The sequence below is a fragment of the Macaca mulatta genome, chromosome 15, assembly GCF_049350105.2.
Source record: "Macaca mulatta isolate MMU2019108-1 chromosome 15, T2T-MMU8v2.0, whole genome shotgun sequence".
In the NCBI taxonomy this organism is placed as follows: domain Eukaryota; kingdom Metazoa; phylum Chordata; class Mammalia; order Primates; family Cercopithecidae; genus Macaca; species Macaca mulatta.
The window spans coordinates 100,523,519-100,546,010 of NC_133420.1; the positions used below are offsets into that span (position 1 = coordinate 100,523,519).

The following is a 22,492-nucleotide window of genomic DNA, read 5'->3' on the forward strand; positions in this document are numbered from 1 at the left end:
GTGCCAAGAGCCAACCTCCAAAGGCTCTAATCAAGAAGTCTGGGGCCTTGAAATCTGTTTAGAGAGCGAGGCCCTGACTTTATTTAATTGGAATGTGACCTGGATAGAGGCGAGATCCGCGAGGTTACAAGCATGGAGTAGAGGCCAGTCCAGATAAGCATAAAGACATTTAGCATTTTTCATTTTAAAGATGATCACATTTATAGTCAAATCACATTTCATAATTCTCCTGGGTCACAAAAAGTCGTCTATTTTCAGCTACTCCTTCTGGGTAAACTGGGGCCAAAATGTTCAGACTGGCTCCAAGTCTCCTTCAATCCATTACCAGACTTATTTACTTACTTTTTGGTATCCCATGGGTAGGGTCTGACCAAGGGGTCAGCTAGGCCTGTCAAGTTGAATGCTTGTTGTCTCAATATGAGAAACAACAGGAGAAAAACTGCAAGTGGAACTCCTCAGGGGAGCGAAGAGGCCTGTGTCTAAACAGAAATCCTCCTCTCTTATGGCTGTTCTCAAGAAAGCAGTCAGCGAAGACTGTTTCAAAACAAGTGGATTGAGAAACTACATTTTTGGACTCAGAACATGCTGCCAGTTACACGTGTAATTGGAGTATTTTTCATTTTAAAGATGATTCTGTTTATACTCAAATCACATTTCATAACTTCCAGGACAACATGGGCTCCAGGATACAACTGGGTTACATATGAAATTCAATTATCTATGATATATCTGTTCCTCTCCCAGCACCTTCCCTTCCTCTCCAATACAGCCCCAGTACACTTATCACAGAAAAAATGAGAGTGGCTGGGCATGGTGGCTCATGCCTGTAATATGACACTTTGAGAGGCCAATGCTTGAGGACAGGAGTTTGAGACCAGCCTGGGCAACATAACAAGACTCTGTCTCTACAAAACACACATGCACACACACACATACACACATGCGCGCGTGCACACACACACTAATTAGCTGGGCATGATGGTATGCACCTGTAGCACTAGCTACTACGTAGGTTGAGGCAGGAGGATTGCTTGAGCCCAGAAGTGTAAGGCTGCAGTGAGCTAGGATTGTATCCTTGCACTCCAGCTTGGGTCACAGAGTGAGACTGTCTCTAAAGAGTGCATAGTTGGGGCAGAGGACACAATTTTTCTAAAGACTACTGGGCAGTTGATTGAGCATACACTTATTCAGCAAGCATGTCAGACGCCCGAACTGTGGCCTATGAGCTGCAACTCTAACTGGAAACTGACAACAAAATTCTCTCTCGCTAAATCGTCCATTTCTTTCCATGTTGTTTGTCCCATCACTTCTTGGCACAGTTTCACATATATAATGTCTGGTGAGACAATCCATCAAAAAAGTTGAGAAAGATTCCTCTTGGGAAAGGGGTCAGGCAAAGAGAAAAAAATTGGAGCCCAGAGGGTTAAAAAAGATCAATCTTCTCCATCACTTTCTTTTATTCTACAGAGCACAAAGTAACTGGAGAACTTGCCTTCTGGTGTGCAGATCACCGGACAAGTTTTGCTCTGGTGATTTCTAGGTGGTGATGGTCTGATGTCAGTGGGGGAGACACCTGCCAGGCAACACGTCTTGCCTAGAGCTGAACTGACAGGTGAAACTCTAAAGACAAGTTAAAATAATTGGAGGCAATACTTCCAATCCAGGTGGTGAGATCAAAAGCAAACATTCTCCCATCTCCTTTTGTTTTTTTTTCTTGATTGAAATGAATCATTTACTCTTCAAATGGGATTTCAAGGTGAAGCCTTTTCATTTTAAAGGTGTACCAGTAAGATCATTAAATCTTTAAAAAAATTACTCCAGTTGCATTAGGTTCTCACAGTTCACAGAAAAACGCCTCATTTTGTTGTTATTATTGACAACTAAGGTCTCTTAGAGCATTATTCCCCACGGACAGAAATGACACTTTACTGCAGATCCTAAGTTGCAGAATGCGCCACTAAATGCACCCTGGTAAAAGAAGTCATCTCAAAAACATTTCATTTTTGAAGTAAAGACCATTAACCTACATAAGTATACAAACCCGAGGAGAAATGAACGCATCACATTTCACCTCAGCAAGCATCGCTCCCACTGCAGTTAGTATTCTTGCTGCTATCCTTCCCATAACTGTTCTGTGCTTTCCAAACTAAGCACACTATCAAGTCCACCGCTCCTGCACTCTTCAGGTTTTTCATTTTCAAGGTGTAAATTCATTTACCAATTAGCGTTCTTCACCTTAAGTAGTACAGTTCCCGCCTTGACCTACTTTTTATTTCTTTACTCTTATGTGTGTCATGTAAGTCAAATGCAAGTATGTGTGCTTAACACAAACACTGCAGGAAATTAAAAACTTAGTGCACTCATCTTACCACGTAACATAGTTAATAAAGCAGTTGTTTCTTAGAAATTGTGCACAAAATGTACAGAAGTGTTTGCCTTTGTGTCTCCAGGAAAGCAGTAACATGAGATGGTTCCTTTGTGAGTCATCTCTAAAGGATTTCTACTCTTGCATATTTTTCAATTAAAGCAAAGAAATACATGAATGTAATTTTAAAAGTCAAATGATATCATGCAGTTTATGGCAAAAATCGAAGTCTTCGCTCTCCCTCCCATGCCATGGTCCCGCTCTTCTAGCATTTTTCCCTGGTATTTATTTCCATATTCATAAATAGCATGTTTATACTGCCTTACCTTGGTTTTTCAATTTTAGATATTATTTCCTGGCTCTACTACAAACAATTAAGGTTTACCTCTTTCATGTTACATGCACCCTCATCCTCTCAATACTACAATTTCTGGTTAATCAATATTCAGTGCTTGTGTTCTGAAGACTATACTCTTCCCTGCTGAGCTACAACGCATATTATTATTGCATTTCTTGCCAATATAACAATTGCTTTTACTGAGGTAAATAATGGAATTGTTTTTCCGTTTGCTTAGTCTTCTATGGACTGATCAATAACTTATGCCAAACTCTCCTAAAACCATCTAAAACTCCTGGTGGCATAAATTTATCAGGAAATCTCTCAGTTCCACTCTTTCTAGAGACTAACTGGAACCCTGCGAGCAGCAGGCCACATGGGATTGGTGGCTGGACTTCTGCACCATTGTGATCCTGGGATCTCCTTTCCCATCACCCGGAGATTCTCTCTGCTGCATTCCCAGGTTGGGTTCCCTGTTTCCTGGATCTTGCATCTTTTTCCTTGGCTTATGCTCCCATGCAAGAAGAGCAATCCTCCAGTAGTTTCCTGAGAAAGGGTGCATGTGAAGTAAATTTTCTGGGACCATGCATGTCTGAAAACATCTTTATTGCACCTTCACACTGACTTGAAGATAGACTGGCTGTAGGTCCCCCGGTGTCCAGTGTTGCTTGTGAAAAGTCCAACATCATTGTGTTTCCTGATCATTGTTGGTTTTATTTCTCGAAAGCCTGTACAATCTTCTCTTTCTCCCTCCAGTTCTGAAACTTCTGTGGGTCTTTTCTATTTCATTATTCTAGATAGGTACCCAGCAGACTCTTTTAATCTGGAAGTTCCTGTGTTCTTTGCCTCCAGGACATGGTCTTTCATTATTTCCCCTTCTGTTTTATCTTTGTTCCTACTACTTTTGCCATACTTGTTTTACTGTTTTGAAGATTTCCTCAATTTTGCTGCCTTGATTTCTCCAAGTGACTTTCCATTTGCTTTATGTCTTTGTCTTTGATGTGAGAGATGTTCTTTAAATGTCTGGTGATCCTTGGCTGTTCACTTATACTTAAGAGTAAATCCCCAAAAAGCCTACTGGAAGATCATGTGCTTATGATGCAGGAGCCGTCACTATGGGGTGATCAGGTGGAAAGCCAAGTAGTATACTGGGAAACCCCCAAACATCAGTATCTGTAGTATTTTCTCTTGGGCCTGTTACCTCAGAGAGGAATACACTCATCTGCTGGGGACTAGGGGTCCTGAGTGGGTTGGATTCTAAGCCTGACAACTAAGAGTTGTAAGGCATTCTCTGGGTCTCGCTGCTTAGTGGGCCCTGTGTTTCCCAAGGTACCTTGTTTCCATTTCCAACTGTTGCCATGTCCCCAGTTTCAGTGCTCCTCTGGTTCACCCTTTCCTTATAGAAGCCTCCCATCTTCTGTGGACAGGAGGAGTCGCCTGGCTTCATGGGTTGGAGAAGGCACCAGGAAGTTTAATGTCTCCTGTGACAGGCTTCCAAATAATCCTCTTCTTGTTTTCAGCCATACTCCTCATATATCTGCCACCTGAGGTATCTGTGCCTCAAATTCTTAAGTCTTTTTGGGGGGGTGTCTACTGCACACATCCTCACAAACACTTGGCAGAAGACAGAAAACAGAAACCTCATCAGTGTGTTAGTCAGGATGGACCAGGCTGTGCGGTGATAACAAACCACCCCAAAAATCTCTGTGGCTTAAAACGATAAAGGTTGATTCCTCTCTCAGAATACATGTCCCAGGGAGCCCTACTCATTGTGGTTTCACGGGACCTGTGCTGACAGGGGCACACCCATCTTGTGAGGCTGCCCCCTTAACATAAGGCTTTGGGGTTTGTTTCCACCGGGGAAGAAAGCATGGTCTTAGCTGCTCCCACTTGGAAGCAATACACTTCAGGGCTCACGTTTCCCTGGCCATGCTTAACTTCTAGAGGATGAGGAAGTGCAGTCTTCTCTGTGTTTGAAAAAATAAAAGAACTGGAAATCCTGGGGCACACTAACCCTTCCATCACAGCCAGTTACCACTTGCGTGTTGTCAAATTTTGTTGTGCTCATCTGTTACTGTTTCCTCTGTCAGCGTTTGTGCTTTTTATTATTTTACTGGAATTCTAGGAGGGAGAAGAGATAAACATCATCTCAAGCTATATACCACACCACTTAAAGTAGCCAAAACCATCAAGTTTACACCGTGTGCTTGCTAGCATCAATCTCCCTGAGTCTACTGTGACTCTGTTCTTGAATGATTCTGTTGCCTATAGACAGATCAGTAGGCTATGGGTTTTCAGAACTGGTCTTCAGGCTGGGCTTGGTGGCTCATGCCTGTAATCCCAGTATTTTGGGAGGCTGAAGCAGGTGGATCACCTGAGGTCAGGAGTTCAAGACCAGCCTGGCCAATATGGCACAAACCCTGTCTCTTCTAAAAAATACAAAAATTAGATGGGGATGGTGGCATGCACCTGTAGTCCCAGCTACTTGGGAGGCTGAGACAGGAGAATTGCTTGAGCCTGGGAGGTGGAGGTTGCAGTGAGCCAAGATTGCGCCACTGCACTCCAGCCTGGGCAACAGAGCAAAACTCCATCTCAAAAACAAAACAACAACAAAAAAAAAAAAAAAAAAGGAAAAGGACAGGTCTTCATTATCAATATTTTTCAAGAAGGGGATTGGGAGATACTTCTCAAGCATATATTTAGAAAATAGAAACCCCTTACTAGAAGAAAAGCACATTAAGTATTTTTTCAAATGTTTAGAACACAGTTATTTTCTCTCAGTGCTGAGCATGTAATAGATGTGTTCAGTAAACTCTTATGGAAAAGCAATCCCGTTTTCTCTCTCTACACAACTCACCAGCAAACAAATGCCAGTTTGCTCCAAGAAAAACGTGCTTAAGTTCTGGGGGAATTAAAAGTAGTGTTAAAAGCAGATTTAGCAATTAGCAATGGTGGGTGACAAATGGCAATACAGGTTTTTTTGTCTCCTTTTATTTGCTTCATTATAGTTTCTGATCTTGCCACTTTGAGAATGCAAATACTCAAAATACTGCTTTTGTAAGAATACCATTTCTCCAGGTCTGCTGACCATAATCACAGTGAGATAGCTCTTTTTGTTAAAACTTTATCTGTGCTAATAAAAGATTTAGTTAAATCTTATATCCACAGCACTGACATGGGGAAAGTGCCCAGATAATACATTTTTTCCTTTAAATCATTACTTCTCAATCTTTCACATGCTCATGAATCTCAGAGAAAGTTTACAAAACAAAATAAAATAAAATGAAACAAAAAACCAGATCACTGAGCCCCACATCAGGTATTCTGGTTTGGAAAGGAAGGGCAGTAACTTGCATTTCTAATAAGTATCACCCAGACAGACTTCAGGCCACATGGCTTTAAAACACCTTTCCATTTTCTATAACAGCGTACATGGAGAATGAGTGTTCAGTAAATATTTTTTGATGCTGAGATGGAAATCAACAGAATATAATATCATTATATTCTCATAAGACCATTACAGAGGCAGCAAAGGAAGGTCTTTCCTATAAATATGGCATGACAGATGAAATACAACCCACAAATAGCTTAAAAATGACTGCTGGAATACTCTAAAGCACAGGTTTTCAGTTTCACTTCATATTAACTATTCATAACCCAGTGATCCATACTGATTTCTTAGCATCAAGCTGAATTTCTGACATAGTGGGTTCCTAAAGCATCATACAACGTTCTATAATTAATTTTACCTTTTGAATGAAACAGCATGCAAGAGAGTTAAGTTGTTCTCCTAGTTCAAATGAATAAAAGCCAGCCTCTAGCCCTACCATAGGCTGTGCTGTGGGCTCACTGGGAGGCTGCAGGGGCAATTGGTTAAGCAGGTCATTTCAAGGAGCTGGCGCACTGGAGAAAGCTGAAGGAAGAGGCCAGCATCTGGACCAACTGTGCCTGCAGCTTTTTCCTCTGGTGGCTTTCCAGGTTTCTAAAAGGATACAGAAGTCAGCCTTTTGCCAACTCCCTACTTTTGAAAACCTGCTCTATTTCCACCTCATTTGCAAAATGCTTGCTGCAATCCCTCCTAGCTGGGAGGAATCTGGAGACAGCTGGAGGTCAAGGAGAATTCTACATGTGAGTGCACCTGTTTTTCACTGAATCAGAAGCCTAGAAAAGAGAGAGACAGGATATGTCTGAACTCACTGACCCAATGCTGCCCCCTTGCTGGAGAGAAATGAAGTTCCCTTCCCTACTGGTTTCCAACCTTTTCTAATCCGCTAACAGGAAATGCTGACTATTCCTTAAAGAGGAGGTGAATGCTACCACTCTGACCTGCATAGCTCTTTATGTGTAAGTAAAATGAACAAATACCTTACAATAATGGTTTCTGACTCGAAAGATATGTATTGAGAAACGTCCTGGTGCAATCATAAAATGTAGAATTAAATGAAATTGAATATAAGCTCTTGACCCTTATCTTACTCTAAGATCCATTTTAAAATGAAAGGCTTAAAAATTATTCAAGAGTATGGAAAGGGAGAGTAGAAGCAGAGAGAATCTTTATAGCAAAGGAGTCAGAGCAAAAGTTAGTCTTTCTGATGTATTCTGAACAGATAATGACACCTAAGCTTGCCATGTTATAACATTTCCTAGGTATTTAAAAAATGGAAAATGTCAACAGTGGTATCAATTACTTTGTGTAGCTCTTCACAATGAAACACAATTTGGTTTAAAACAGAATACATATCTTTTGTGAAGTGGGAAGGATGACCTGATACAACCAGATGTGAAAATTATGCACCTACTGAAGCCCACAATGAGGCATAGGGTGGGTGAAAAAACTGCAGAGGCCGGGCAGGGTGTTTCACACCTGTGATCCCAGCACTTTGGGAGGCCAAGGCAGGCAGATCACCTGAGGTCAGGAGTTCAAGACCAGCCTAGCCAACATGGTGAAACCCCATCCCTACTAAAAATACAAAATTAGTTGAGCATGGTGGATGCGCCTGTCATGCCACCTACTCAGGAGACTGAGGCAGGAGAATCACTTGAACCCGGGAGGTGGAGGTTGCTGTGAGCCAAGATCGCACCATTCCACTGAAGCCTGGGCAAAAAGAGTACAATTCTGTCTCAAAAAACCAAACCGAAACAAAAAAATTGGAGAAACCGGCCAGATGCTGTGGCTCACATCTGTAATCCCAGCACTTGGGGAGGCTGAGGTGAGTGGATCACTTGAGGCCAGCAGTTCGAGACCAGCCTGGCCAACATTATGAAACCCCGTCTCTACTAAAAAATACAAAAATTAGCTGGACGTGGTGACACTTGCCTGTAATCCAAGCTACTCGGGAGACTGAGGTAGAATTGCTTGAACCCAGGAGGCAGAGGTTGCAGTGAGCAGAGATCGCATCACTGAGCTCCAGCCTGGGTGACAGAGCAAGACTCCATCTCAAAACAAAACAAACAAACAAACAAACAAAACTGCAGAAACCCCTGGCAGAAAAAGGCTCGGAAGGATTTCCTCCAAAGAGGGCACACTACCCATCCCAAATCTTCAAGGGATTGATTTAAGGCAGTTCTCAAATTGTGGTCCTGGGACCAGCATTTTTAGGAACTTGTTAGTGACAACATTGAACTTTACCTGAGAACCAGAGAAACAAAATGAAGAAATACTCCCATCCTTTTGTGTTCTGGGAAACTCCTTCTCCTCTGACTTAGAACAGGGATAGGGATGCTCCTCTTGTTTACCTATGACAAGGCCAGACGCAGACCCTCCACATTTCCATTCTTTCTTCACCAACCATCAGCTGAACTGCTTGCTAACCAAACTTTGGTTAAGGGTCTCTCCTTCCTCCAGGTGCGTGAACTTTGGCCAGCATACTACCACTCCTGAGAAAACGCTGGTCTCAGGTAGAAACATTCTCTGATCCACGGCACATTCAACTCCCACCCTTTTCACGCCACTTTCACACACCCCGTTCTTTCTACTTAGCTACTCCTCCCTATAAAACAACTTCCCCCTTGTTCCTAACCCTAGAGACCCTTAAAGATCTTAAGGTCAGAGGTTCTCCTACCGCAACAGTCCTTCCTCCCTATAATGAAACAGTATCTTTCTCCCCTTTGCAATAATCCTTTCCAAGGAAGTCTCCCCTTCCTCAATCAGGGCTTGTTTTTTATTTGGCATTAGAAATACAAATTCTCGGGCCCCACCCCACTCTTTCTGAATCAGAAACTGGGGGTGGAGGGCAATGTACCCAAGAAAGCATTTCTCACAAGGCCTCCAGGCACAGTGTGGGAAGCACTGATTTGAAGCCATCCTGCTAACAATCTGACGAGTGCATTCAACACTTTCTCTCCCGCTGGTATTTGAGAGTTTAGGTGCAACCTGCTTCTGAGGCTTAGGGTGGAAAAGTTATTAGCCTCCCCACAGACCATTTCCCATAAAGCCACTACCCAAGGGCACACAAGGCCATGGGGCGCCATCTTCCCTCCCGCCGCATGGGGCCGAGGAAGCCCGAACCCGCACCGACTTACATCTCCGTCCATCGGCCTCTGGTCGTCACAGTCCCTGGTGGGGCTAATGTCCTGGCGCATGACCCAGATGGGCTCTTTGGGCTCGTCGGGGGTGTAAGGCGAACGGATGGTCCTGGTTTTCACCTCCTCGATGGCCTCCTTGATGTCCTTGATGGCCAGCGAGATGGCATCGCGCTTCTCCTTGCTGTACCGCTGCCCTGCTTCGCCGCCGCCAGCGGGGCCTGTCGCCCGCTGCTGCCCCGCCGGTGCCTGCAGCCCGGGGCTGTCGGGGCGACCCCCGGTCGGGGTAGGGGGTCGCTCCAGGTCCTGCTCGGCCTCGGGCATGTCCTCGGCCGCCTTGTCGAGGCTCTGCGAGCTCATGCTCTGCTTGACCTCGGCCACGATCTGGTCGATGTCCTCCTCCTGCTCGTAGCTGTCCATGCGCGGATAGGGCGCGAACTCGGCCTCCTTCTCGGGGCTGTCAGACTCGCCGTCTGAGCGCTCGTCGTAGTGGTGCAGCCGCGCGCCCAGGGCCTCCTGGCGGTATGCGGCCGCCTCGTCGGGCTCCTGCTCGTAGAGCCGCAGGCCATCGCGCGCGTCCAGCTCCGGCGCGTCCCCTATCTCCTCGTACACGTGCTCCTGAAGACCACCGTAGTCGGCGTAGGGCTCAGCGTAGGGCTCGTCCTCGCCGCGGTGGAAGAGCCGGTGCGTGTAGACATAGCCTGAGTAGGCCGCGTTCATGGCCTCCTCGTGCTCCAACGAGTGGAAGTGCAGGTGGTTGGGCAGTGCAGGGCGGTGCGTGGCCTCGGCGTGCTCGGCCTCCGCCTGCTCCGTGTACTCCTCGGCCTCCGGCCGGTACTGCACAGCGTAGGCGCTCTCGTCCTCGGGGTCCTGTGCACGCTCCGCATCGTAGCCGTCGCGGGCCGCGGCGATCACGTCGCCCTCGGCGGTGTCCGTGTGGTTGTGGAAGCCGCTCTCGGTGCTGGCTGAGCGCTCCAGGCATTCCCCACGCTCCTCCTCCTCCTGGCCGAGCTGGGCGCGGAGGTCCTCGAGGGCGCCCCCGCGCTGGTGGCGGCCCGCATAGTGCTGCTGCTGTGGCGGCTGCTGCTGCTGCTCCTCTTCTACGTCGGGGTGCTCCAGGTCGGCCTCCACCGACTCGTTCACCTCCCCACCTGCCGCCTCGTCGGTCACCTCCACCTCCGCAGACCCCTCCAAGTGGTTCATGGTGGGAGTCGGGGATGGCTAGGAGAGAAGCTGGGCCTGGCTCACTGCGCTCTCATTTTGCTCCACTGGGCTGGAAAAACAAGAAGGGGAGAGGCTGTCACGTGGTGCAAACTGTCGTTATGAGCTGAATATTCAATATTCAGATAACCATAAAAACAACTGCTATTGATTCCTTTGGTTCTGGGTCAATTAAAAAATGACTGCAAATTTAAGCTCAATCTGACAGCACATACATAGCACGCAGCATAATTTGTAACTACATATCTACTTGTTTAATTGCTTATTGGCTTTCTCCGTTCCCCACCCCTCACACTGAGCGCCTCAGGAACGTTTTGTTCTCCACCATGCATACGATTCGGGTCCCATTTCTGATGCATCTGAATAAACAGTACTACTAAATTGAATGGGCCAGTTGACACATTTTCTATATGCTAACAGATAAATCTCTCCAAATTAAACTAGGATCCTACAACTTTAGAAATCACTCTTTAAATCAATTTCAAAGAAACATAATCTTGAACACCTTTTGAAGCCATTGCTGGCAACACAAGTATGCAGCCATTCTGAGGGAGGCTATCAGCTAGCAGTGGGGTCCCGCCATGGCTCTGTCATTACTGCTCTGTGACCTCAGGCAAGTGGCTTAATTTTCTGGACCTCCATGGTGTGACTGGACTCATTTCCTACACGCAGGGTGTTAACAGCTATTATACAGGGTAAAAAAGATTCTGTAATCAAATAAGTTTGGAAAATGCTGAGTTACAGTTGACTTTTCATTGTTAATATCCAGAAGGAGGAAGATACAGGATACAGGCTTTCCCTAACTTGTTTGACCAGGAGACACGTTTTCCTAGAGGCCAATGTTACACAGCAGCTGGTTTCTAATAGTCAGGCCTCCCTACTGCGCACTCAGCATCCAGGATACAACCAACCACGGAGACAATATTAGGGAAAAAAATCCAATACAACACAACAATAAAAAATAATGCAAGTAAAAATAAAGTATAACAACAATTTACACAGCATTTATATTGTATTAGGTATTATAAGAAATCTAGAGATGATTTACAGTATATGGAAGGATGTGCATAGATCATATGCAAATACTATACCATTTTATAATGGATTTTTATATCCACTGGGGTCCTGAAACCAACCCCCACAGATACCAAGGGAGGACTATATTCACTTTCCCCATATAACCTACATCTAAAATTCTATGGTTTTATAAGTTGCCATTATAGCTATAACTGGATAACAAGTGTAATTTTTAAAAAATATGGGTAGGTCTCTTTCTATTTTCAGATAACTTTTGTAGCTCGAGAGAAAGATTTGGTTTCAGTCTCTCTCAATTCTTCTTATCACAAAATAGCTTTATAGTATAATCGGTGCAGTGTATAGAAATAGACACAAAGAATGTAAAGAACAACAACAAAACAGGCAGGACCACTATGATTCTGAGATCGCTGTGGTAAACAGGCTCAACAGTATGTGTAAACTTGCTATTGTGTTCTTTTGGAGAGCCTCTCTTACAAATGGACACAATGGATGGGAAGTGAACTCTTAAATATAACAGCAGACAGCCCCAGGAGGACCAGGGACATCTGATTGACTCTCTAGTAGTGAGATGCATTATATACTACTAAACCCCCCATCACAACCACAGCAATTTCCTTCAAGCATTGATGACCATCCCAATAGCAAAGGAGACCATTTTGGAGCTACCAAGTCCACATTCAAGCAAAAGTATCATGTCTTCCCATTCTTTGATGGATCCACCCCTGATTTGTGCTCACTAGAAGAAAAGAATCATGATTTACAAGAGATGAACAGTCTTTATTGCTTCCCTACTTGACGTGAGTCCCACTTGATACAAATTAGACCCAGCCTCTTTTGAATAATTGTGGGCTCCTCCCATTAACTCCTGAGAACAGCAACTGTGGACTAAGTGTAAGAAAGTCTTCCAAAAGCTATGAATCTCCCTTCAAACCTTGATGGATGGTTAAGGCTGTAAACCAGTGGCAGGGTGGGGTGGGGAATGATTGAAGCTGTTCCACCTCAGATCATCAGCCATCAGTTAGATTTTCATAAGGAGTGCACGACCTAGATCCCTTGCATGTGCAATTCATAATAGAGTTCATGCTCCTAGGAGAATCTAGTGCTGCTGCTGATCTGACAGGAGGTGGAGCTCAGGTGGTAATGCTCACTCACCTGCTGTTGTGCAGCCCGGTTCCTATGGGCCATGGACTGATACTGGTCCACGGCCCAGTGGTTGGGGACCCTTGCTCTAAACAGAAGAGGCAAGTGTTGCTGCTGCAGGCCACCGAGTTAAATGGCCTCCAGTGGATTATGAGAAACACAAAACAAATATTCAACTCAATACAACACATGGACAAGAACAGTGTACCCAAGTTTCCTTCATAAGGACTTTCTAAAAAAGACAACAGATAAATCTTCATTAAATCTACATTGGTTTTGTAATGTACAAATCTAATTCTAATAAACACAAAGCGAGCATTCACAGAAAAGGATAGCAAACATATCATAGACTTTCTTGGGTTCTGTTACCCTGAGGTGTCTCAGTTGTATGTGGTCAGTGTAAGAAAAACAGTAACAAAAACCACAGAAAGCACCTGAATGACCAACAATTCGTGATAACCGTATGTGGAACTGACCAAAATGCTGTCTTCAGGGAAAATGGCTCTTCTTTAGCTTGATGAAAATCTATTGACGTATGTATTAAAAAGAAGTTTTAGCTTATTCTGGGTTAAAATTGGTGAATGGTACCCTCTTATAACCCATGTATTGATTCAAAGGAAATGGAATTTCCTTCCGTGTATATCCACTAAACTGTGGTAAAGGAAGTTCTCTGGTGGGGCAGGGGGTGGTGGAAGACAGTGTTAATGTAGTTTTGGTACAACAGAACTTTTTGTTCTCTAAGTGCCTTCTCCTTATACCCCCATCCACAGACCTCATGGGAGTATTTACATATATAGTGTTTGTATTTTACACATCATCGTGTTTTCAAGAATATGATTTGGGTTGTGGTATTGCAACATGTTAATGAATAACAGACATTGACTTTGGGAGTTTCCCTAAGACAAAAAGGCAATTGTTAATTTTTAAGGAAGGAGCTGAAGTTGATGCTTAGGTTTATCCCTACACACAAGAGGACTGTTCTCCATACCCTGGCAACTTGGGAGTGGTATTTATAAAAAACATTTAAGCTGCTTTTTAAAAATCCCAGGTTATTGTGGGAGTATATTGTTGGGATGAAATTTTTGAAAAGCAATTTGGCAAGATGAATTAAATTCTTCAAAAGATAACATACCTTTTGCCCCAGTAATTCTACATATAGAAGTCTAAAAGGAAAAAACTTGAATGTGGACAAAAATGTTTCTCACAATATTTTCTTCAAAAGCAAAAATTTTAAACACCAAATATTAAGTGCTAATATTTATTAAGTACTGATAAGTACAATGCTAATCACGTTAGGGTTATACTGTGATCAGAAAGATGTGGGGGTTTTCTCTCTGGGAAGTTCCACCTGGAGTTTCCATAACACTTAACTCAGCCAGCCACAGCTGAAGAAATCACACCTCCTCACCCTCCCTTCCCATGCTGGCTCTCAAACTGGGTTCCCTCCTGTATTTCCCATATGGGCAAATGGCACCACCAGCCACCCACTGAATCATCTCCTTCCCTTATCTCCCTCCTCAAACTGATGCCAGAGTCCACTGTCTTAATAACTCTTGGATCAGCCTTGCTGCCACTGCTTTGTCTTGGTCTGTCTTCACTACCTGGTTGCTTCCTTGACTCTGCTTTATCAGCCCCCTCCAGTCCATCCTCCCCACTGCCAACCTGATGATCTTTATAAAATACAAATCTGAATCCCATAACCTTACTCCTCAAACTCTTCAGTGATTCCCTTCTAGGGCACAGTATAAATGCTTAGCTAACTATGTCCCAGGTACTACTAGGCATTTTTCCACGTGACGCGTTTAAACTTCACACTAGCCAATGAAGAGTACTGCAATTATCAGCTCTTCTGAAAATGAGGCAACAAGTGATTAGAAAGGTTAGGATTGTCCCAGGTTACACATCTGGTAAGGGAGGCCCCCTGACATTTGATCTCTGCACTCTAGCTCTGGGGTCTGGGCTCGAGTCCTATTCCTGGCCAAAAAGCCCTTGGGATGCTTCACCCCTTTAGTCTATCTCCACACTTCACCCTGCACCCTGCATTCTAACAGCCAAAGTCCTGGTGTTGGCCCTAACTGCCCTCCCTATTCATGACATATTTTAACTTATAACTTTTCTTTGGTGAATCTTTCTTGTCTTCTCCAGGCCATGTTCATACTTGATGAATGTCAATTAGGTGCCAGCCTCCAGGCACGCTCGAGGCACTGGGGCAGAACAGTGAGCAAGCCAGAGGAGGCTTCCCTGCTTTCAGGAAGTCCCCATTCTATTGCATCGGGTGGGGGGCAGAGGGAAAAAGGGGCAGACAATAATTATGTAAATAAGTAAACAAGATAACTTCATAGGGAAACAATTTATGAAGCTAATACAACAGACTAATGCCATGGAAAATGACGGAGGAAAGGGCCATTATGTAGATATTATTCAGAGAATGAGATATTTGAGTTGAGGTCTGAATAATCAAGAAAGAGGTGGCCTTGTGAAGATCTGAGGGCAAGGGCTTTGAGGTGAGAAAGGATCAGCTGTGTTCAAGGACAGAAATAATGTTTGCAGGCAGGTGTGGAGTCAGTAAGGGACAGTGTGATGGGTGATGGGGACAAAGAGATGGGAAGGGGCTGAGCTGGGCAGGGTCTGGTACATCATGGTAAATGGTGTGGATTTTATTTCAAGTGTAGTGGCACGCTGCTGGGGAGTTTAAGCAGGGGATTGATAAGTCCCGACTAAGCCTCCCTTTGTGCCCGCTGTGCTTTTTCTCTCTCTCCCTTTCCCTTTCTCTCTTTGTCTCACACACACGCCATATATATATTATATAAAAGTATATGTATGTATATATATAATTATATATATAAAATATATGTATATATATGAAATTTATCTCATATATATGAGATATATATGAGATATATATATATCTCATTCTGAGTGGTAATTCTTTGTAAGTATCAAGTCCTTAAGAAAAGATGTCTTGTCACGTACCTTTGATTTTCTGGTGCCAAGCACAGAGGGTATACAGAAGGTGGTCAAGGAATTTTTAGTAACTGAAAAAGGAAAAATCTTTATCCTCCACCCCTCCCACCCAATAGTTGGGGCCTTATAGACTTCTAGACATTGGCATGATCAGCCTTTGGAGAAGAACTCATTTCTTCTTTCTATCTTAAATTTTTGTTGCTCTTATTCACCCATGCAAACTCCTTCAACTTCTTCTAATGCTTTAAGTGCCTAAAGAATACAAATGATTCAACATTCTCCTGCATTTGAGTGTGTTGATCCAATGGGCATTTATTGGACATGTACCAGTCACTGTGCAAGGCAAGGGGCACTCTGATCTTTATAAAATACAAATCTGAATCCCATAACCCTACTCCTCAAACTCTTTAGTGATTCCCTTCTAGGGCATAGTATAAATGCTTAGCTAACTATGTCCCAGGTACTACTAGGCATCTTCCACGTGACGTGTTTAACCTTCACACTAGCCAATGAAGAGTACTGCCATTATCAGCTCTTCTGAAAATGAGGAAACAAGTGATTAGAAAGGTTAGGTGAACCAAACTATGGTTCAGGGCAGACAGCTTTGATAGTTATGATACCTGGTGTAAGTGCAAAATAGAAATATGCTCAAGACACAAAAGGAGCCTAGAGTTCAAACAATGACAACAATTGTAACACCTTGTGAATCATATTAAGTGCTGCTGTTCTTATGGGTTCTGGATTTCATGAGCTAGTGAGCATCCCAAGCAAGCTGAGGAAGGAAGTGGCATCATCTAATAAAAGTCCTTGATGATGACCCATGTACCTCTGGAGGCAGGCAGAGGCAAACAGAGGAAGAGCAGCTGATGGAAGAAAATCTCTCCTCCTCTACAAAAAAAGTTGGATGACCTGGAAGACACAGGCAGAATAGTCCTCTCCCCAGGGGCACCTGCAAAACATGAAGAAGGGGTGCTGTGGCATCCTGGCTACAGGATGAGGGTATCCAGGTTATCAGTGGTGAAGCACAGATAGCTTTCTGGTCTATGGTTCTAGAATGTTCCACAGCTTGGGTGGAAAAGGTGAACAAAAAGAGGGCATTCCACTTCAGTGCGCCATTTAGAAATAGAATAGTTCATGATTCAGCAGTTGAATCCAAGTATCTCATAATGTGTAGGAGAGGCTCATGTTGATTTGGGATTGATAGAAGGTGAGGCTGTAAATTACTTTAGTTGCTCTTTCCTTAAGTAATCATTAATGAGCATTTCCAATAAATTGTCCCTTTTAGCATATTCAGAAGTAGTGTTAGAAGAGGGGTCAGACATAAGGCAAATGCAATGTAAAGAAGAGCAAAAGGCATCATACCAGGTTGTTAACACAGAGAGAAGTTTGTGTACATCAGTGATAAACAAAGAAGAGCATTACATAATGATAAAGGGTTCAATTCAACAAGAAGGCTTAGCTATCATAAATATATACACACCTAACATTAGAGCACCCAGATTCATAAAACAAGAGCTTCTAGACCTACAAAAAGACTTAGCCATATAATAGTAGTAGGGGACTTCAACACCCCACTAACAGTGTTAGACAGATCATCAAAGCAAAAAACTAACAAAGAATTCTGGACTTAAATTCTACATTTGACCAATTGAACCTAATAGACATCTACAGAATACTTCACCCATTAACTACAGACTATACATTCTTCTCATCTGCATGCACATGGAACATACTCCAAGATCAAACACATGCTTGGCCATAAAGCAAGTCTCCATGAATTCAAAAAATCAAAATTAAAATCATACCAGCTATATTCTTGGATCACAATGGAATAAAATAGAAATCAATACCAAGAAGATTTCTCAAAACCACACAATTACATGGAAATTAAGCAACTTGCTCCTAAATGACTTTTGGGTAAATGATGACATTAAGGCAGAAATCAAAACATTCTCTGAAATAAATGAAAAGAGAGACACAAGATACCAAAATCTCTGGGATGCAGCAAAAGCAGTGTTAAAAGAAGAGTTTAGAGTGCTAAATGCCTACCTCAAAAATTTAGAAAGGTCTCAAATTAGCAATCTAACATCACACCTAAAGGAACTAGAAAAACAAGAACAAACTAACCCAAAGCTAGCAGAAAAGAATAACTAAAATCAGAGCAAGAATGAAGAAAATTGAGACCTGAAAATCTATACAAAGAATCAGTGAAGCCAAAAGTTGGTTACTTGAAAGGATAAACAAGATTGATAGACTGCTACCTAGATAAACAAAGAAAAAAAGAGAGAAGATCCAAATAAACACAATCAGAAATGACAAATGTGACATTATAACCAATCACACAGAAATAGAAAAGATCTTCAGAGACTATTATGAACACCTCTATACACACAAACTAGAAAATCTGGTGGAGATGGATAAATTCCTGAAAACCCACACTCTCCCAAGATTGAATCAGAAAGAAATTGAAACCTTGAACAAACCAGTATCAAGTTCCAAAACTAAATCAGTAATACAAAAAAAAACACAAAAAACAAAAAACAAAAACAACCCTACCAACTGAAAAAACCCTGTAACAAATGGATTCACAGCCGAATTCTACCAGATGTGCAAAAAGCTGGTACCAATTCTACTGAAACTATTACAAAAATTATGGAGGAAGGACTCCCCAACTCATTCTACAAAGCCAGCCATTATCCTGATACCAAAAACTTGGAAAAGATACAATGGAAAAAGAAAACTAGAGGCCAATATCCTTGACAGACATAGACACAAAAATCCTCAAAAATACCAGCAAACTGAATTCAGCAGCACATCAAAAAGTTAACTCACTATGATCAAGTAGGCTTCATTGCTGGGATGCAAGGTTGGTTCAATATATGCAAATCAATAAATGTGGTTCACCACATAAACAGAATTGAAAACCAAAATTATATGATCATCTCAACAGACATGGAAAACGCTTTCGATGAAATCCAACATCCCTTCATGATAAAAGCCCTTAAGAAAGTAGGCATCAAAGGAACATACCTCAAAATAGTAAGAGCCATCTATGACAAAACCACAGTCAACATCATACTAAATGGGCAAAAACTGGAAGCATTACCTTTGAGAACTGGAACACGGCAAGGATACCCACTGTCACCACCTATTCAGCATAGTATTGGAGGTCCTAACCAGAGCAATCAGGCAAGAGAAACTAATTAAAGGCATCAAAATAGGAAAAGAAGTCAAAATTATCTCTTTCCTGACAATGTGATTCTATATCAGAAAACCCTAAAGACTATGCCAGAAGGCTTCTAGAATTGATAAATGACTTCAGCGAAGTTTCAGGACATGACATCAATGTACAAAAATCAGTAGCATGTCTAAACACCAATAACGTTCAACGTGAGAGCTGAATCAATAACTCAATCCCATTTCAAATACCTGTGCTGCCCTCCTCCCCGTCCCCCGCCCCCCGCACAAAAAAAAAAAATCTAGGAATACATCTAAGCAAGGAGAAGAAAAATCTCTACAAGGAGCACTATAAGACACTGCTAAAAGAAATCATAGATAACACAAACAAAGGGTAAAACATTCCACGCTTATGGATTCAAAGAATCAATATCATTGAAATGGCCATATACCCAAAGCAATTTACAGATTCAATGTTATTCCTATCAAACTACCAACGTCATTTTTTTCACAGAACTAGAGAAAACTATTCTAAAATTTATATGAACCACAAAAGAGCCTGAATAGCCAATCCTAAGCAAAAAGAGCAAAGCCAGAGGTAACGCATTACCAGACTTCAAACTATACTATAAGGCCACAGGGACCAAAACATCATGGTACTGGTACAAAAACAGACACATAGATGAATGTAACAGAATGGAGAATTCAGAGATAAAGCCACACACCTACAGCCATCTGATCTTCAGTTGAAGTCAAGAAAAATAAGTGACGGGGAAAGGAGTCCTTGTTCAATAAATGGTGCTGGGATAGCTGCCGAGTGATACGCAGAAGAATGAAACCGGACCCCTACTTTTCACCATATAAAAAATTAAGGGGGATTAAAGATAAATGTAAAATACCAAACTATAAGACTCCTAGAAGAAAATCTAGAAAACATCATTTGGTCTTGGGAATACCATATCAGCCTTGGGAAAGAATTTATGATTAAGTCCTCAAAAGCAATAGCAACAAAAACAAATATTGACAAGTGGAACCTAATTAAATTAAAGAGCTTCTGCACAGCAAAAGAAACTAACAACAGAGTAAACAGATACCTACAGAATGAGTGAAAATATTCACAAACTATACATCTGACAAAGGTCTAAAGTCCAGAATCTATACGGAACTTAAACAATTGAACAAGCAAAAACCAAATAACCCCATTAAAAATGAGGAAAAGACGTGAACAAATACTTCTCAAAAGAAGACATACAAGTGACCAAGAAACATATGAAAAAATGTTCAATATCACTAATCATCAGATAATTGCAAGTCAAAGCCACAATGAAGTACCACTTCACCCAGTCAGAATGGCTATTACAAAAACTCAAAAACAACAGATGCCAGTGAGACTGTGGAGAAAAGAGAACATTTATGCACTGTTGGTTGGAATGTAAATTAGTTTAGCCACTGTGGAAAGCAATTTGGAGATTTCTTAAAGAACTACTATTCGACCCAGCAATTGCACTGCTGGGTATATATCCAAAAGACAACTGTTCTCGGTAGAATGTTGTTCTACCAAAAAGTCACATGCACTTGTATGTTCATCACAGCACTATTCACAATAGCACAGACATGGAACCAATCTAGGTGCTCATCAATGGTGGGCTGGATAAAGAAAATGTGGCACATATACACCATACATCATGGAATACTATGCAGCCATGAAAAAGCGTGAAATAATGTCCTTTGTAGTAACATGCATGCAGCTGAAGGCCATTGTCCTAAGCAAAGTAATGCAGGAACAGAAAACCAAATACTACATGTTCTCACTTACAAGTGGGAGCTAAACATTGGGTACTCACGGACATAAAGATGGTAACAATAGACAGTGGGGACTACTAGAGTGGGGAAGGACAGAGGAGGGTATGAGCTGAAAAACTATTGGGTACTATTCTCAGTATTTGAGCGATGGTATCAATCACATCCCAAACCTTAGCATCATGCAGTATACCCAGATAACGAATCTGTACATGTACCCCTTGAATATAAAAGTTGAGATTTTTAAAAATTGTGAAAAAAATGTTAATATAAATGACTTGAGCACATGGTACATTTATTAATATTATTATTTCCTAAATGAGGCTATGTAGGGGTGGAAAACAAGCAGTTAAGCTACTTTTGATCTATTTTGAAATAAAGCTAGGTATAAATCAATCAAACAACAAATCACAAATACTGAACTATACATAGGCCAATATATGTGGTATTTTACATACTATATTTCCAGCCCTCACAACAGTCCCAGTGGGAATTATTACCTGCATTTTCTGATTATGAAGCAGAAGCTCAGACAGCTTAAATAACTTGTCCAAGGTCACTTAGAGCTGAAAGGGGTGAAGGTAGATCTGCCTGGTTCTCACTGTTCATGCTCTTCCTATTACATTACACTGAGCCCATAAAGTGATACAATTGATTTTTTTAAACAAACATCTAAATTGGTGTAATCCCTTTTAGAATAGTCACCTTGGCCGACTCTATACTTACAAGTTCCAAGGGCACTGTGTTTGCTCAAAACACTTTGGTCACACCTATATTGGAAGTGATTTCGAAGTTAATTTATGGGCTTTGAAACTACCAGCAAATCATTTTTAGTATTCTATAATCATTTTTTGTTATATCTGATTTTTTACCTCAAAGGGTATCATCCAGGTTTATCATGCACCTTATTTAGAAGATTTGGCTATGAATGCTTTTTGATGTTCTCCAAATATCAAGTATGTCCCTAAAAGATGAAGATGTGCATGAAGCCAAGATTATTGAAAAGACTCTGGCATAAGCTCTGAAGTTAATTCCAAAAGATGGCTTTAAAAATTGCTTTGGCTAGTGGCCACGTCTTTAATATAAGCCTTCATCCTCACAGGGAAAATAAAAGGACAGAAGCCAATTGGGTGAATATATTTATATTCTTGTGTGACGACTACAAAATCAGGTTTATTACTTTCATCCCACCTTGCAATCTGTATAATTTTTGCTAATAGTAACCAGGCAGGAAAATTAATTCATCCACTTGGATTAGTTCAGTAGTGCCAACCACAAAGCTCTGATCACAGCCCAGCCTTTGATTAAAGAGAAAATTTTGAATTTATGCAGACTTTCCTATTGTCTAGCACTTCAACAATATAATCACTCATTTATCATTCTGATTCCAATAAAATACATGAAATAAGCTTAAGGCAATCACTGAAACTCAGAGGGGAGATCTTGCAAATTTTACAGAAAACTCAAGAGACAGTCTCTGGAAATCAAAGCCAATTAAAAGTCTATCTGAATTTTTGTGAAATGCCTTGGTATTAAATAAAAAATGTCTACATATTTCATAATTTATTGAAGGTTATACAAACTTGGTATTTTTATTCTGTTACAATCCCTTTTTTATACTCTTAAACAACTTCCTTTCTACTGTTATCTCTATTGCTACATTACACTAAGTTGGCGGGTATTGAATTACCAGTTACAATCAATCTGGACCATTTTCACACACACACACACACACAAACACTACAGTATTACGGATAGTAAGTCTCTAAAATCAGTTAAGCTATGTTAGTTTTCAGAGGTTCATGAATTCATACTGCCAAAGGAGATGAAAACAGTGATATCAGGCAAAGAACAAATTGAACAGTTGTTCATTAAAATGTAGTCTTTTTTTTTTTGAGACCACGTCACTTCAAATTTACTGCTATTGT

At 41.8% G+C, this 22,492-nt stretch overlaps 1 protein-coding gene across 2 annotated transcripts in view; it reads right to left on the minus strand.

The window, feature by feature from the left end:
* The window catches only part of APBA1 (amyloid beta precursor protein binding family A member 1), a 221,025-nt gene that overhangs the window by 56,618 nt on the left and 141,915 nt on the right, over positions 1–22,492 (minus strand). For both annotated transcript variants that reach the window (XM_015117867.3, XM_015117865.3), the window contains exon 2: positions 9,225–10,497. In XM_015117867.3, coding sequence (XP_014973353.2) covers positions 9,225–10,427 — 1,203 coding nt within the window. In that variant the 5' untranslated portion in view covers positions 10,428–10,497. The remainder of the gene's footprint in view (positions 1–9,224; positions 10,498–22,492) is intronic.